This window comes from Lagenorhynchus albirostris, chromosome X (assembly GCF_949774975.1).
Source record: "Lagenorhynchus albirostris chromosome X, mLagAlb1.1, whole genome shotgun sequence".
In the NCBI taxonomy this organism is placed as follows: Eukaryota; Metazoa; Chordata; class Mammalia; order Artiodactyla; family Delphinidae; genus Lagenorhynchus; species Lagenorhynchus albirostris.
The window spans coordinates 88,070,478-88,086,322 of NC_083116.1; the positions used below are offsets into that span (position 1 = coordinate 88,070,478).

The 15,845-nt window shown below is 47.2% G+C and overlaps 1 protein-coding gene across 4 annotated transcripts in view; it reads left to right on the plus strand.

Annotated features, from left to right (window-relative positions):
• The window catches only part of SHROOM4 (shroom family member 4), a 217,140-nt gene that overhangs the window by 163,718 nt on the left and 37,577 nt on the right, over positions 1-15,845 (plus strand). For all 4 annotated transcript variants that reach the window (XM_060137396.1, XM_060137399.1, XM_060137397.1 and 1 more), the window contains 3 exons: positions 5,052-5,186; positions 7,527-9,987; positions 15,508-15,569. In XM_060137396.1, coding sequence (XP_059993379.1) covers positions 5,052-5,186; positions 7,527-9,987; positions 15,508-15,569 — 2,658 coding nt within the window. The remainder of the gene's footprint in view (positions 1-5,051; positions 5,187-7,526; positions 9,988-15,507; positions 15,570-15,845) is intronic.

A 15,845-nucleotide genomic window follows, 5' to 3' on the forward strand; every position in this document is an offset into this window, starting at 1 on the left:
AATCTCTTCAAATATTTTCTCAGTCCCTTTCTTTTTCTCTTCTTCTTCTGGAACCCCTATAGTTTGAATGTTGGTGCAGTTAATTTTGTCCCAGAGGTCTCTGAGACTGTCCTCAGTTCTTTTCATTCTTTTTTCTTTATTCTGCTCTGCAGTGGTTATTTCCACTATTTTGTCTTCCAGGTCACTTATCCATTCTTCTGCCTCAGTTATTCTGCTATTGATCCTATCTAGAGTATTTTTCATTTTATTTATTGTGTTGTTCATCGTTGCTTGTTTCCTCTTTAGTTCTTCTCGGTCCTTGTTAAATGTTTCTTGTATTTTCTCTATTCTATTTCCAAGATTTTGGATCATCTTTACTATCATTATTCTGAATTCTTTTTCAGGTAGACTGCCTATTTCCTCTTCACTTGTTAGGTCTGGTGGGTTTTTATCTTGCTCCTTCATCTGCTGTGTGTTTTTCTGTCTTCTCATTTTGCTTATCTTACTGTGTTTGGGGTCTCGTTTTTTGCAGGCTGCAGGTTCGTAGTTCCCGTTGTTTTTGGTGTCTGTCTCCAGTGGCTAAAGTTGTTTCAGTGGGTTGTGTAGGCTTCCTGGTGGAGGGGACTAGTGCCTGTGTTCTGGTGGATGGGGCTGGATCTTGTCTTTCTGGTGGGCTAGTCCACGTCTCTTGGGGTGTTTTGGGGTGTCTGTGGACTTATTATGATTTTAGGCAGCCTCTCTGCTAATGGGTGGGGTTGTGTTCCTGTCTTGCTAGTTGTTTGGCATATGGTGTCCAGCACTGTAGCTTGCTGGTCGTTGAGTGAAGCTGGGTGCTGGTGTTGAGATGGAGATCTCTGGGAGATTTTCGCCATTGATATTATGTGGAGCTGGGAGGTCTCTTGTGGACCTGTGTCCTGAAGTTGGCTCTCCCACCTGAGAGGCACAACACTGACTCTTGGCTGCAACACCAAGAGCCTTTCATCCACACGTCTCAGAATAAAAGGGAGAAAAAGAAGAAAGAAAGAAAGAAAGAAAGAAAGAAAGAAAGAAAGAAAGAAAGAAAGAAAGAAAGAAAGAGAAAGAAAGGAAGGAAGGAAGGAAGGGGAAAGAAGGAAAGAAAGGAAGGGAGGAAGGAGGGAAGGAAGGAAGGAGGGAAGGAAGGAAGAACGAAATGAAAGAAAGAAAAAGGATAAAATAAAATAAAGTAAGATAAAATAAAATAATTAAAATAAAAAATAATTATTAAGAAAAAAAATTTTTTTAAGAAAAAAAAAGACAGAACCCTAGGACAAATGGTGACAGAAAAGCTATACGGACAAAATCTCACACAGAAGCATACACATACACACTCACAAAAAGAGGAAAAGGGGAAAAAAATAGTAAGTCTTGCTCTTAAAGTCCACATCCTCAATTTGGGATGATTCGTTGTCTCTTCAGGTATTCCACAGATGCAGGGTACATCAAGTTGATTGTGGAGCTTTAATCCACTGCTTCTGAGGCTGCTGGGAGAGATTTCCCTTTCTCTTCTTTGTTCGCCCAGCTCCTGGGGCTCAGCTTTGGATTTGGCCCCGCCTCTGCGTGTAGGTCGCCAGAGGGCGTCTGTTCTTCCCTCAGACAGGAAGGGGTTAAAGGAGCAACTGCTTCCAGGACTCTGGCTCCCTCAGGCCTCGGGGAGGGCGGGGCACGGGGGCGGGGCACGGGGGCGCAGCGGAAGTGGCTGGCGGGCCGTTACACCAGCCTGAGGCGCGCTGTGTGCGGCAGCAGTGGCCGGCGGGCCGTTACACCAGCCTGAGGCACGCAGTATGCGGCAGCAGAGGCCGGCGGGCCGTTACACCAGCCTGAGGCGCGCAGTATGCGGCGGCAGAGGCCGGCGGGCCGTTACACCAGACTGAGGTGCGCTGTTTGTTCTCTCGGGGAAGTTGTCCCTGGATCCCGGGACCCTGGCAGTGGTGGGCTGCACAGGCTCCCCGGAAGGGAGGTGTGAAAAGTGACCTGTGCTCCCACACAGGCTTCTTGGTGGCGGCAGCAGCAGCCTTAGCGTCTCATGCCCGTCTCTGGGGTCCGCGCTGTTAGCCGCGGCTCCCGCCCATCTCCTGAGCTCCTTTAAGCAGCGTTCTTAATCCCCTCTCCTCACGCACCAGGAAACAAAGAGGGAAGAAAAATTCTCTTGCCTCTTCGGCAGGTCCAGACTTTTCCCCAGACTCCCTCCTGGCTAGCCGTGGTGCACTAGCCCCCTTCAGGCTGTGTTCACGCCGCCAACCCCAGTCCTCTCCCTGGGATCCGACCGAAGCCGAGCCTCAGCTCCCAGCCCCCGCCCGCCCCGGCGGGTGAGCAGACAAGCCTCTCGGCTGGTGAGTGCTGGTCAGCGCCGATCCTCTGTGCGGGAATCTCTCCGCTTTGTCCTCCGCACCCCTGTTGCTGCGCTCTCCTCCGCGGCTCTGAAGCTTTCCCGCTCTGCCACCCGCAGTCTCCACCCGCGAAGGGACTCCTAGTGTGTGGAAACTTTTCCTCCTTCACAGCTCCCTCCCACTGGTGCAGGTCCCATCCCTATTCTTTTGTCTCTGTTTTTTTCTTTTTTTCTTTTGCCCTACCCAGGTACGTGGGGAGTTTCTTGCCTTTTGGGAGGTCTGAGGTCTTCTGCCAGCGTTCAGTAGTTGTTCTGTAGGAGTTGTTCCACGTGCAGATGTATTTCTGGTGTCTCTGTGGGGAGGAAGTTGATCTCCGCATCTTACTCTTCCGCCATCTCCCCACAGTCTCCAACACAGCATTTTGGACATAAAGTGTTAAAGGCTAGAACAGGAACTGTGGGTGGCGTGCTCTGTGGAGGAACAAAATGATTATGTGGAATAGCCTCAATGAAAATAGTGGTGGGGAGCTGGGGGAGAGATAGAAAGAGGAAAAGCCAAAGAGATACTGTAAAAGAAGGCTCAGTAGAATTTAGTTGAAGACTGGATGGTTGGTGCACTCAACTTCAGGAATGCTGGATGTGGAAGAAGGGCCCAAAATAAGAGAGGTGCCGTGCTCTCCACTGTATCCTTGTGCCTAGAAATGTTGTACATGGTACCTAGCACATACTAGTACATAGTACTTCTGTGAGATGCTTTATAAATCGTTGTTAATGGATGACTTCTGGGTAACAGCCACTGGAGAGATTTCTAGCATCATGGTTTTGTGTGTGAAACTCTGGAGCAAGTGCCTCCCCACAAGGTCTTCTAGTGCCTTGAGCCTCCCTGCTGGGCACTCTGAATCCATAATAGAACAGTGTGGTTAAATGTGGGAGCCTCACCTCCTTTCCTTCCCATAAGTTTTAGCCACTGCTACTGACCTGTGGCTCTGGTTCCTGCCCTTTGGTAGGCAGCTTCCCCTGCCCTTCCTCTTACACCTCCTTCTCTGTGTCTGGCCTGTTACCGCTCAACACATGTTTTCCTCAGCAAGGTCATTCTCCTCAGGACTACCTTTTTAGGCCTTAGCCCTCTAGAGCTCAGCACAGCTGGGATATTCTGTGTTTCCGCTGGGGTGAGGGGCATTCCCAGCTATGATGGAATCAGCTTGAGTCTGTCTACTACTGCTCCTGGGAGGTAGAGAGCTGATTTATCCCCCTCTATAACAAGAGTGTTGAAAACATGGGTCCTTATCTTAGTCAACTCTGCTCCCTCAGTGTGTCTAGTATGGAATCTGCCACGGTAAATGAATGAATAAATTAGTAAATAAGCTATCATCTATTTATCTCTCCACCATCTCCTTTATTTATCATGTTTCTCTTACTCTGTCATTATTTTGTTCTGTCATTATTTTGTTCTCTATCACCCATTTCTCTCTGTGTAGTTCCTTATAGTCTTTCTCAGACTTTTTTTCCTTTCTGTCATTTATTTTTCTCTGTACCATCTCTCCCTCTTATCTCTGTCATCTGCCTGGTCCTTCTGACATCTATCTTCCCTTGTTTCCTCTCCCCTCCCCTCCTCTCCTCTCCCCTCCCCTCCCTTTCCCTCCCTCTCTTTCTCTCTCCTTCCCCCTTCCCTCCTCCCTTTCCCGTCTCTCTTATTCTCCCCCCTCCCCTCATTCTCTCTCATACTAATCATCTCTTTATCTTCTGGCACTACCCATGCCCCATACATGCTCTTCCCCATCCCATTCTTCCCCACTTGCAAGAGTGGCATCTATTCATGTGAAATATACCAGAGCACAGGGATGGGTCCTGTAGAAGCCAGTCAGTGCAAGAGTTGTGGCTGCAGCCTCCAGCACCAGACAGATGCTGTGGTTGTATCCAGAGCCTTGGCCTCAGACCCATTTCCCTTTATTCACCCCTGTCCTGCTGAACAGCCAGTCTCCCCTGTCAGCCTAGCACACCATCCACCATCTCGTTCTATTCTCCCTGGCAGGAGTTGGGGCTCCTTGCCACCCTTTTGCCTACAAACTTGGGGATCTCACCTCTGTTCCCATCTTATCCTTCACTCTCTGAATGTCTTTACCATGCTTTATTTGAATTAGGTCTTTCTCTCTCACTAATCTGTAAGTTCTCAAGGGCAAAGCCATATTTGATTGATCTCTGTATCCCCAGAGGTATGTACAGATGGTACACAAGACACATACAACAAATGCTTATCAAATGAATAAGCCAAAAATTGGCAGCCAATTGGTGTTGACTTGCTCAAACTTCTCAGTCATTTACCTATCCCTTTCTTAGAGAAAAATGGGAAGATTGGCCAGAATGATTTTTTTCTCAGAGAAAACTTAGGGTGGGCACACTATTCATTGGGAAGCAGCACTCACTTATTCCACAAATATTTATTGAGCATCTACTATGCATCCGGCACTGCTGTACACGCTTGGGATACACCCATGAGCAAAAGAGCCCTGTGACGCTAACATTCTGTATCTCCAGGCATTGTCCTTGGGGTGAAGGAGATTTGAGTACTGAGAGCTGAGGGGGTGGCCACTAAGATTCCTACATCAGCTCCTTGCAAGATGTTCTACTTCATTTAAGGGAAAGAGGGGGTGGGGGCGGAAGCTGCCTGGGAAGTGATTTCAGCTCTGGTTCCCTAAGTTGACTTCCTGTCCCTTTCTTACTGTAGGAGGAACGCCCCCGTCAGTAGGCCACATTCATGGCATGTGGCCAAGCTGCTGGAGGGATGCCCTGAAGCAGCCACCAACATGCACTTCCCTTCTGAAGCCTTCAGCTTGTCCTGGCATTCCGGCTGCAACACGAGGTAAGTCTAGAACCCTCCCCTCAAGATAGGGTAGAGGCTAGATCACCCAGCCACTTCCTCTCCTCTGCTCTCATCCCCGTTGGAGGCTGTAGAGCCCAGAGTGCTATCCCGGAAAATGGGGTGGGTTTCCAGTGTGCCTGGCTTCTGGTCCTCGTCTACTGAGAACTGTCTGTGACTTTGGGACAGTCCCTTTCCTTTTAAAAAATGTTTCCTTGAAATACTGACCTCACTCGACTTGCAAAACACCACTTTCTCCTCCTTTTCTCCTTATTTCCTTTGCAGTCTCTTTCCCTGGCTCCTCTGCATCATCCTGGTCTCTGATATCGGTGGCCCTGGGGCTGGGTTCTGGTCCTCTTCTCTAGCTACAGTGACTTATGGTGACCTCATCCATTGTTCCTCTCATCCCAGCTCTGTCACAGAACCAAAGCTTTCAGAATGGGAACCTCCCTGAATAACAGGGTCCACCTGCAATGAGGATCTCTCAATTTAGGGTGCTTGGGATGGTCTGTGGTTGAAAGAGCTGCCCAGCAGACTCAGAGAACTTTCTCAGCAAGCCCAGAGCCAGCAAAGCTGCTGGCCTCAGCTGCCTTTTCCCTTCCACAACAAGATCTTCCCTCTGAGAAGGGATTTCTGTTGAGGAGGCTCAGGGAAGCTAAGGGTTGAGTTTGCCCTGACTCGGTGTCTTTATTTGGCATCGGAAGTCAGGGGCTCAGGGAGGAGGCAGAGGCAGTTTTGTTCTGGGAGAATACACAGAAATACATTCTGAGCTTGGCTCCTGTTTGAGTGGGGGTGTGGCTGTTTTCAGCAGGAAGGGTGGTGGGTTGGGTAGCAGATCTCCTTGCCAAGGAGTAATTGATGGATTCCTAGCCAAGAGGTCAAGTAAGTGGAGTGGCTAAGGGGCAAGGCAGGGAGCAAGAATTAGGAAAGGCTGACCTGGGGGATCTTGTGGGCTCCCGCCACTGCTCAGCTCTGGTGTTTGGAACTGTGGCCTTTCTGAGGGCAGCCTGCAACCTCCTGGGTTTCTAGCCACAGGGTGTTACTGGCATGACTTGGCTCATTTTGGCTTTGTGTGTGGGAAATGGTACTTAAAATTCAAGATTGTGTCTGATCCTAGTCCCTTCTTTGTTCTCCCTGGTTTGGCTTTGCCATGGGGGATGAGGGTGGCCTGGGTGGGCAGGGACCACTATAGTATCAAAAGTCATAGTAGAGAGGATGCTGATAACAATAGCCATGAAAACAACAATCAAGAGAGCAGCAGCTCCAGGTATTGAACCTTCACTAGGTGCCCAGGCTGCGACAAGAGCTTCACTTTTATTATCTGGTTTCACCCACAAAGCAACCCTCTGATACAGATATTACTATTATTTACATTTAACAGACAGTGTAGCAGAAGACCTAGGACATTAGACTCGTAGAGGCCTGGGTTCAAATTCCAGGTCTGCTTCTTTAGCTGCTGTGTGAGCTTGTCAGTTTACTTTCCCTCTCTCAGCTTCAGTTTTCTCATTTGTCAAGTGGAGATAATAATCTCTCCCCTTCAATTTGAAATGAGACATTGTAAAGTGCCTGGCACATTGTAGGTTCTTGGTAAATGGTGAGGATTACTATTACCAAGAAAAGAACAGGGGGACACCTAAATTCTGGCCCTGTCTGGGCCATGAACTAGAGCTGGGCGATGTTGAGAAAATCACATCCTTACAATCACTTCCCTTTGCAGGGCTTGCTTGACACCAATGATTCTCAAAAGCATATGGTCCCTGAACCAACAGCACCAGCATCACCCAGGAACTTGTCAGAAGTAAAATTCTCAGGATCCACCCAGACCTAAAACTCTGGACATGAGACCTAGTCACTTGTGTTTTGATGAGCCCTCTGGGTGATTCTGATACATGCTCAAATTTGAGAACCACTGATTTACAAAATGGGCTGGCTGAAATTAAATCAGCCCTTTAGGGCCCCTCTCAAATGCTAATAGTCCGTGCTTGTTTCTCCTAGCAGAGAGCTATAGCTGACTCCCTGGGGACAGCAATAGTCCAGAAGCAATTCTAGACTCACTGAAGGCAGAGAAACAGAGCACAACCCTCAGTGGAGTTCTCACACTGTTACTCTTTGGGATCTTGCCCTATCCTTCTTCCACATATCATCTTGTCTCCCATTTTACCACATTTCTGTAGTACCCCCAGTGTCCATCTGTTCCCCTGTTTCCCTTCCTTCCTCTTTTGCCTTATCTCTCACTTGTGACATGGATGCCTCTGGGTTGTCCTGCTTCTCCCATGGCAGGGCTGGCCAAGGTGGGAAAGGGATCTGGTGACGTAACTAACTGGTGTGCCCTGTGTCTTGCAGTGACGTGTGTGTGCAGTGGTGTCCACTCTCCCGGCACTGCAGCACTGAGAAAAGCAGCTCCATTGGCAGCATGGAGAGCCTGGAGCAACCAGGCCAAGCCACCTATGAGGGCCACCTCTTGCCCATTGACCAGAGCACATACCCCAATCAGCGTGACTCAGCCTATAGCTCCTTCTCGGCCAGCTCAAATGCCTCTGACTGTGCCCTTTCCCTCAGGCCAGAGGAGCCAGGCTCTGTGGACTGCATCATGCAAGGCCCAGGGCCAACCAAGGCCCCTAATGGCCAGCTTAATGTGGCCGAAACCTCAGGAGGTGGCCGGCATACCAGTGGGAGCCACTTGACTCCTAGCTCCCAGATATCATCCCGTCCACAGGAGGTCCACCACTCAGGGCCTGCCAAGGCTGCCAGGGGTCCACCACAACCTCCAGTGAGGCGAGACAGTCTTCAGGCCTCCAGAGCCCAACTCCTCAGTGGAGAGCAGAGCAGGGCTTCTGAGCTTGTGGACTCCTTGCAACAGACGGAGAAACCTAGCTTGGACACCATGCTATCCCCAAGGAACCCTAACAGGTTCTGCTGCCTCAGCGGGCAAGACCAAGTGACAAATGAGGGCCATCAGAACTGTGAGCTCAGCCAACTTCCTGAATCCAGCCAGAAGGGCTCTGAGCATCTACTGATGGAGGCCTCGGCCAAAGCTGTTGGATTCCCAAAAGCATATGACAAAGCTTCCAGCACAGATTCCAGCCCACTTAACCAGGCTTCAGCAGAACTAGCTAAGGCTTCTTCTTTTGGCAGTCCTCCACACCTCACAGGACATCGCCATAGTGCCCCTGAAGAGCTACTGGCGTCCCACTTGCAGCATGTGCACCTTGATACTAGGGACAGCAAGGGGACGGAGCTTCCAGCTGGGCAGGATGGGCAGGAGTGGACTCTATCCCCTTTGCACAGTAGCCACACAGGCAAGAAAAGCCCATGTCCCCCTGCAGGAGGAACCCAGGACCAGCCCAGCAAAGAAAGAAAGACCAGGCCAATGGATGATAGACTTCTGGGTTCGGGGCATCAGAGCCCAAGCAGTTCCCCACATGGAGAGGCTGATGGACATCCTCCAGAAAGAAGTTTCCTGGACCCAAACAGAGCAAGCAGAGCTGACAGTGAATTGGCCAGCCAGCAGTCCTCTGCCTCTGGCTCCCTTGTTCAACAAACCACTAAAGTAGCTGGCCGCACAGAGACAACTGAAGAAGGGGACAGTGAGCCCAAGGAGTGTGGCCAGGTGGGTGGTAGGCGAAATGGAGGGACCCGGGGCCGCTCAATACAAAACCGGCGGAAGAACGAACGTTTTGCTACCAATCTACGTAATGAAATTCAGAGGAGGAAGGCCCAGCTCCAGAAAGGCAAGAGTCCCTTGTCACAGCTGTGTGACACCAAGGAGCCAGTGGAAGAGACCGAGGAGCGCCTAGAAAGTCCTCCACTTCCTGCCTCTAACTCATCCCTTCTATCTTCGTATAAAAAACCACCTAGCCCCAGAGACAAGCTCTTCAACAAGAGCATGATACTCAGGGCTAGGTCTTCAGAGTGCCTCAGCCAAGCCCCTGAGGGCCATGAATCTAGGACGGGCTTGGAGGGACGAATGAGCCCTAGCCAGAGACCTGGCCAGTCCTCTTTGAGCCTGAACACCTGGTGGAAAGCATCTGACCCATCCTCCTCAGACTCTGAAAAAACAAATGTTCACCGTGGAGTCCGTGGAGGTCACTGGAGATGGTCGCCAGAGCACAACCTGCAGCCACATGTGGCACTAGCCGTGGAAAACTCTTCCAACCCAGGTGACAAGGAATTGAAGGCTTCTACTGCCCAAGCTGGGGAGGAAGCCATCCTCTTGCCCTTTGCAGACAGAAGAAAGTTCTTTGAAGAGAGTAGCAAATCCTTATCGACATCTCATTTGCCAGGTTTAACCACTCATAGCAAGACTTTTACCCAGAGACCAAAACCTGTTGACCAAAACTTCCAGCCAATGAGCTCCAGCTATAGGGAATTGAGGCGCCATCCCATGGACCAATCATATCACTCCACAGACCAACCCTGTCATGCCACAGACCAATCATATCATTCCATGTCACCCCTTCAGTCAGAAACTACCACTTACAAAGAATGTTTTGCAAGCAAAGGTCTAGAACAATCCATGTGTTGTAAGCCACTACACTGTGGTGATTTTGATTACCGCAGGACGTGCTCTTACTCCTGCAATGTCCAGGGAGCTGTAGTCCATGACCCTTGCATTTATTGTTCTGGGGAAGTCTGCCCTGCTTTGCGAAAGAGAAATATGATGCCAAACTGCTACAACTGCCGGTGCCACCACCACCAGTGTATCCGGTGTTCAGCTTGTTATCATAATCCCCAGCATGGTACCCTTGAGGACAGCAGCTTGGCACCTGGCAACACTTGGAAACCCAGGAATCCAACAGTGCAGGTGAGGACTTGACTCTCGGATGGGTGAGCTTCATTATTCTCTTTGTGAGGAGAAAGCTAGGTAAATCATTTGAAAACGTAACAATTATAATGTCTTAAAATTATATAGTGCTGGGTCCACCAGGTGGTAGCTTACTAACCTTGGGCAAGACATTCAGTGATCAAAATTGCACTTACCTCATCTTTAGAGGTAGAATAAAATAACTTTTGCTTCACAAAATGAACACAACTGGGCTTTATATCCTGACTGTATAATTGGTATCTGAGTGAACTTAAGCAAGTCATCCAGCCACCAAAAGTTGTAGTTATGTGATTCTTTTTAAAGGGAAAAAGAAAAGAATTTTTACCTCATAAAATGGCCAGTACTAAATAAAGTCTTACTACCTCATCTCTAAAGTGGAGGAAAGTAATGGCTGCCTCATGAATTAGTTGGGTGGATCAAATGAGATTGTGTAACACAGAGTGCCAGGCTCAGTGCCTGATCCAAAATAGCATGTATTCCCTTCCATTTCCTGCTTTAAAATATATTTGGAGCTGCAAAACTTGCAGATGTCTCCCAGGCTTTGTTTGCAGAGACCCAGGTCTAAATTGGCTGTTGCTATACCCTGGTTATGACCTACAACTCTAATACAAGCCACCACCATCCCTCAGGGTATCTGTGGAAGGACTCCCTATGCTGTTGCCAGCTTACCACCAGATTCCTTTCCCATGGCTTTCCTAGTGCCACCTTTTGGCTGGTGCATTCAAACCAGAAGTTAGTTCCTGTGTTGAACTGTTTTTGCATAGGCCTACACTTCTGAAAGACTTACTGTATGAAATTGCTCAATACATATTCTTTGAAGAAACGAAACTTAGGGGTAAAGAAGCCTTACACAGAAGAGTACATACTCTACTATTCCTTTATATAAAGTTCTAAAACAGCTATTTTATGGAAAAAAAATTTCAAAACAGTGGTTGCCTGTGGCAGGCAGCACAGAGATTGACTAGGAAAGGGCATGAGGGAACTTTGTTGGGTGATGATCTATATCTTGATAAGAGTTTGAGTTACACAGGTGTATACATTTGCCAAACCTTAACAGATGTACACTTAATGTTTGTGCATTTCGCTGGAAGTAAATTTTGCCTAAAATACTGTAAACAAATATCAAACTTTAATGATATGTATGCTTGAGCTTTTGAAGTATATTGATTTACACAACTTATTTTCTAGTTTTCAGCATACAGATGTTGCACATATTTTGTTATATTTATCCTTAAGATTTCATGTTTTTGCTGCCATTGTAGATACTATTGTTTTCTTAAGGTCAAGTTAAAATTCTTTACTATTATGTAGAAATGCAATTTAATTTTGTATATTTTCCTTGTATCCTGCAACCTTGCCAAACTCACTTTTCTTGGTAGATTTTAAAAGATTTTCTACATAGACAATCATGTCATCCGTAAATATAAGTAATTTTGTCTTCATTTCCACTGTGTGTGGCTTTATTAGGAGAGGAGGCCCCTATTGCACTGTCTAGGACCTCCAATACAGTGTTTAGTAGAAGTGGTGAGAGCAGATATTGTTACTTTGTTCCCAATTTTTCACTATTAAGTTTGATGTTAGCTGTAGATTTTTTTGTAGATGCCTTATAACAGGTTGAAGAAATTCCCTTTTATTCCTAGTTTGTTGGGAGAGCTTTTATCAAGAGTGGATATTGAATTTTTTTTCAAGTGCTTTTTCTGTATCTATTGAGATGGTCATACAGTTTTTCTCTTTTAGTCTGTTGATATGGTGAATTACATTGATTGATTTTTGAAATAAGAACCAGGCTAGCATTGCCAGAATAAATCCCACTTGGTCATGACGTCTTATCCTTTTTATATATTACCAGATTTGATTTGCTAGTATTTTGTTAAGGATTTTTGTCTATGTATATCACGGATTTTAGTTTGTAGTTTTCTCGTGATGTCTGAGTCTGTTTTTTCTGTTTGTTTGGGGTTTTTGGGGGGTTTTCTTTTGCGGTACGTGGGCCTCTCACCGCTGTGGCCTCTCCCATTGCGGAGCACAGGCTCCAGACGCACAGGCTCAGTGGCCATGGCTCACGGGCCCAGCCGCTCCGCGGCATGCGGTATCCTCCCGGACCGGGGCATGAACCCGTGTCCCCTGCATGGGCAGGCGGACCCTCAACCACTGCACCACCAGGGAAGCCCGAGTCTGGTTTTCATATCAAGATACTGGCCTCACCAAATGAGTTGGGAATTGTTCTCTTCTCTCCTATTTTCCGGAAGAGTTTGCATAGAACTGGTATTTTTTTTTCCTTGAATGTTTGGTAGAATTCATCATTGAAGCCATCTGGGCCTAGAGTTTTCTTAGTGGAAAGATTTTTGACAACAAATTCAATTTCTTTAATAGATATAGGGTTATCTGGGTTATCTATTTCTTCTTGAGTGAGCTTTGGTAGTTTGCCTTTCAAGGAATTTGTCCATTCCATTTAAGTTTTCAAATGTATGGGGATAAAGTTGTACTTTGAAATGCATCAAGAATTTAAGATGGATTTGTGGATGGATAGAGGAGTGAATAGATATGTGATAAGGCAAATACAGTAAAATACTAACTGTAGAAACTATACAATGGTGAATATATAGGTGTTCATTGTAAACTTGTTCAACTTTTCTAAGTGTTTGAAAATATTCATAATAAAATGTAGCAGGAAAAAAGGAGAGGAAATATAAAATAATGGTTTAAGGGCATGATGCTGAAACCAGACTACCTGGGTTTGAATTCCTAAGCATTCCCATCTAAAAAAAATGGAAATGATAACAGTACCTACTTCATAAGTTGGTTGAGAGGATTAAATGATGTAACATGTGCAAGGCATTTAGAACAGTAACTACCAGATAGTAATCATTTTTTAAAGGTTAGTTATTATCTTTTAGAATAAAGGGAGATTTGGGTTTACCTTGAGAAACTTTTGCTGAAACAAGGACCTGCAAGTAGACAATGGAGAAAAGGGGCTGAAGTTGGGGGTGGGGATGGGGTAAGCAGATGACAGCTGCAGAACGGTCATCCTAGGGCCAGTAACTCCATAAGGGAAGGAGGTGAGATTTGCAGGTTGCAGCAGCTGACAGTAGCAATGCAGGTGTGCATGTGCCCATACCATGCCTCTCCTTTTGTACTCTGAGGGAAGGACACATTGGTTTCCTAATGTCTGTTAGATTAGATAAGTAGGTCTGCTTAGACGCTAGGCTTTCAGACATGTGGACAGCCGTCCAGAAGCCACTTCATGCCCATTTCTACCCCTGCCACCTGAGCTCACCCTCCCTCCAGACATGGGGAAAACTTGTAGATGCGTTAGGATACCCCAGCTCAGGTGGCTAAGGTAGTTGTGATGGTGGCTATCTGAAGTAGGGTTGAGATCCTGCTCTTTATGGCCCCTGGAAGAGGATGGGGAGTCAATTGGATCCTCTTTGGTGCTGTTAAGAGAACTAAAATCAGCACACACCTAAATCCCTCATGCTTCATGCCAGTTAGTTCTGCATATATTATCAAAGTATTTCATTTAACAACTATATGAGATACATTATAATAGGATCCCCATTTTACAGCTGAGAAAGCTGAGGCTCAGTGAGATCACACATCCTGCAAGTGGTGAAGCTAGGATTTGAACAACATAATGATAATTAACATTTGAGTGTCTATGGCGTACCAAGTGCTGTTCTAGGTGCTTTACATGTGTCAACTCATGTCATCCTCAAAGCAATCAAGAAATAGATACTGTTATTATTATGATCACTATTAAATAGCTGGGGGAAATGAGCTAAGAGGAACTCGGTAGTTTGCCTGAGGTCACACTCAGTGTGGGATTTGAATCCATGTAGTGTGGCCTCAGAGGCCAAGCTCCTAGTTGTGCTACACTGCCTCTCCAAAAGCTGATTGCAAAGCCCAGGCCCTCCCCACTCTGTCAGGATGCCTTCTAGCAGTATAACTTCCACTAGGGCAACAAGTTCCTACCACAGTCAATCCCCATCTGCAACAAGCCATGGAGATATCTGCCTCTTTGATTCAAAGAGTGCAGACAATTTACAGCAACCTAAGTGGCTCAGTGAAAAAAAAAGTAAGGTGATACTGGGGAGTTGAGGAGATTGAGAGTTGGGACAGGACTTTGGTTTGGCCACTTCTATTTACTGAGCACTTCCCACAGGGCTAGACAGGGCATGGACAGGAAATCCTGGCTCCCACTGTGGCAAAATGAGGAATAGTGTCTTTGAAAGCAGGGACATCTTACAAGGGCATCAAGGCAGAATCTGAGTTGAACAAGTGGTTTTTGATGCTCTCACATGACAGGTACAGGCAGGGACTGCTCTGGTCCTCTGAAAGCTGTGAAACCTCATCGTTTCCATGGCTACTAACGTCCAGAACCTCCTATGTGCCGAGTGCTGTGCTAAACATTCTCTATACACATCCCATTTTATCCTCACTCCTGGGAATCCAGCAAGGCTAGATAGCCTAGTCCTTATTTGCCAGACAGGAAGCTGAGGTTCAGGGAAGTGACATAACTACCCTCAAATAATGAGTATCTTAGCCAGAATGACTGACAACCAGGTGTCTTACCCCCAAAAGGTAGTAATTTTTTTTTTTTTTTTACTGACGCAAAGTTAATAAAACTTTGAATGGGACCAATAATAGCATTGGAGAAAGCGGGACTTTGGAAGATCAGTGAGGTTTAGGAAAAACTGTGCATTCCCGTTGGGCTAAGTTCTGAGTCACTAGGTAGAGGGTATGGAATGCTGAAATCAGGGAGAACGTCAAAGGCAAATTTGCATTAGGCTTGGAGCTAGAATAGGAAGCAAGGACGTTTTTACAAATGGCATATGTGGCTTGGGCTGCAGGGAAAAGAATGCTTGGGCAAAGCCCTTAAGAACAATATGCCCAGGGTGAAGAGTCTCCTCCTGTAATATGGGGGATGAGTGCTCCCCAGAAATAAGCCCACCTCAGCCACTGTCAGCGGATCTGGAACGAGGAGGAAGGGCCCCTGAAGTACAGGGTGGGCTAGGACAGGGTTGTAGCAGCAGGAGCTTTAGGCCTCAAAGCCTCCTCAAGGGCTGCGGCTTCCAAGAAGTTGCTTTCTATGGTGGAAGAGGCAAGAGGAACAAGCAGGTTCACTGGGAAGAACAAAGAGATTTTCTTTGCAAGAGCCAGAACAAACAGCAAACATGCTAAACTGGTTTTTAACGTGGTTTGGGAGGGGAGTGGAGACAGAGAGGGAAACTCAGAGTTTCTAGACTACATTGTCCAGGTCCTTGAGTGCTGTCTTAGACTCTGCATGCCCCCAGCAGCCCAGCAAGCCTCCTGACAGAAAGGCAGCCCTCTAGGTACATAATTCTGTAGCCTGCATGGGAGAGTAGAAGGAACCAGCTGTGGGGGTGGGGAAGAGGGGGTGGGCCTGGCCCAGGACAAGCTCCTGACCTCTTTACATTTTTGAAGCCATCTATATACCTGGCTGTCCAGAGCTCCCTAACTTATCAGAATTTTGCTTTGCAGGACTTTCCTGGGGACAAATGGAAGCCAATAACAGGAAACAGGAAGACCAGCCAGTCAGGGAGGTAAGTGACCGCTCTGGGAGTTGGGGTGAGTTAGTACCTCTGAGGCTTCTGTGGAAACTGGTAAGGTTTTCTGTTTTCTATTTGCTCTGTTTCCTTTGAGGAACCTTGTCTGGTGTCAGTACAAAGGCCTTGGTGCTGTAAGATGTAATCCAGCCTGCCCACCAGGCAGCTGGGCTATAGACCAAACTGATGGGTAGCACATTTTGGAATACGTAAAAAGGAGTATTGTGGGACGTTGTGCCCATCAGCTCAGAGGCCTGAGGCAGGTGCCCAGGC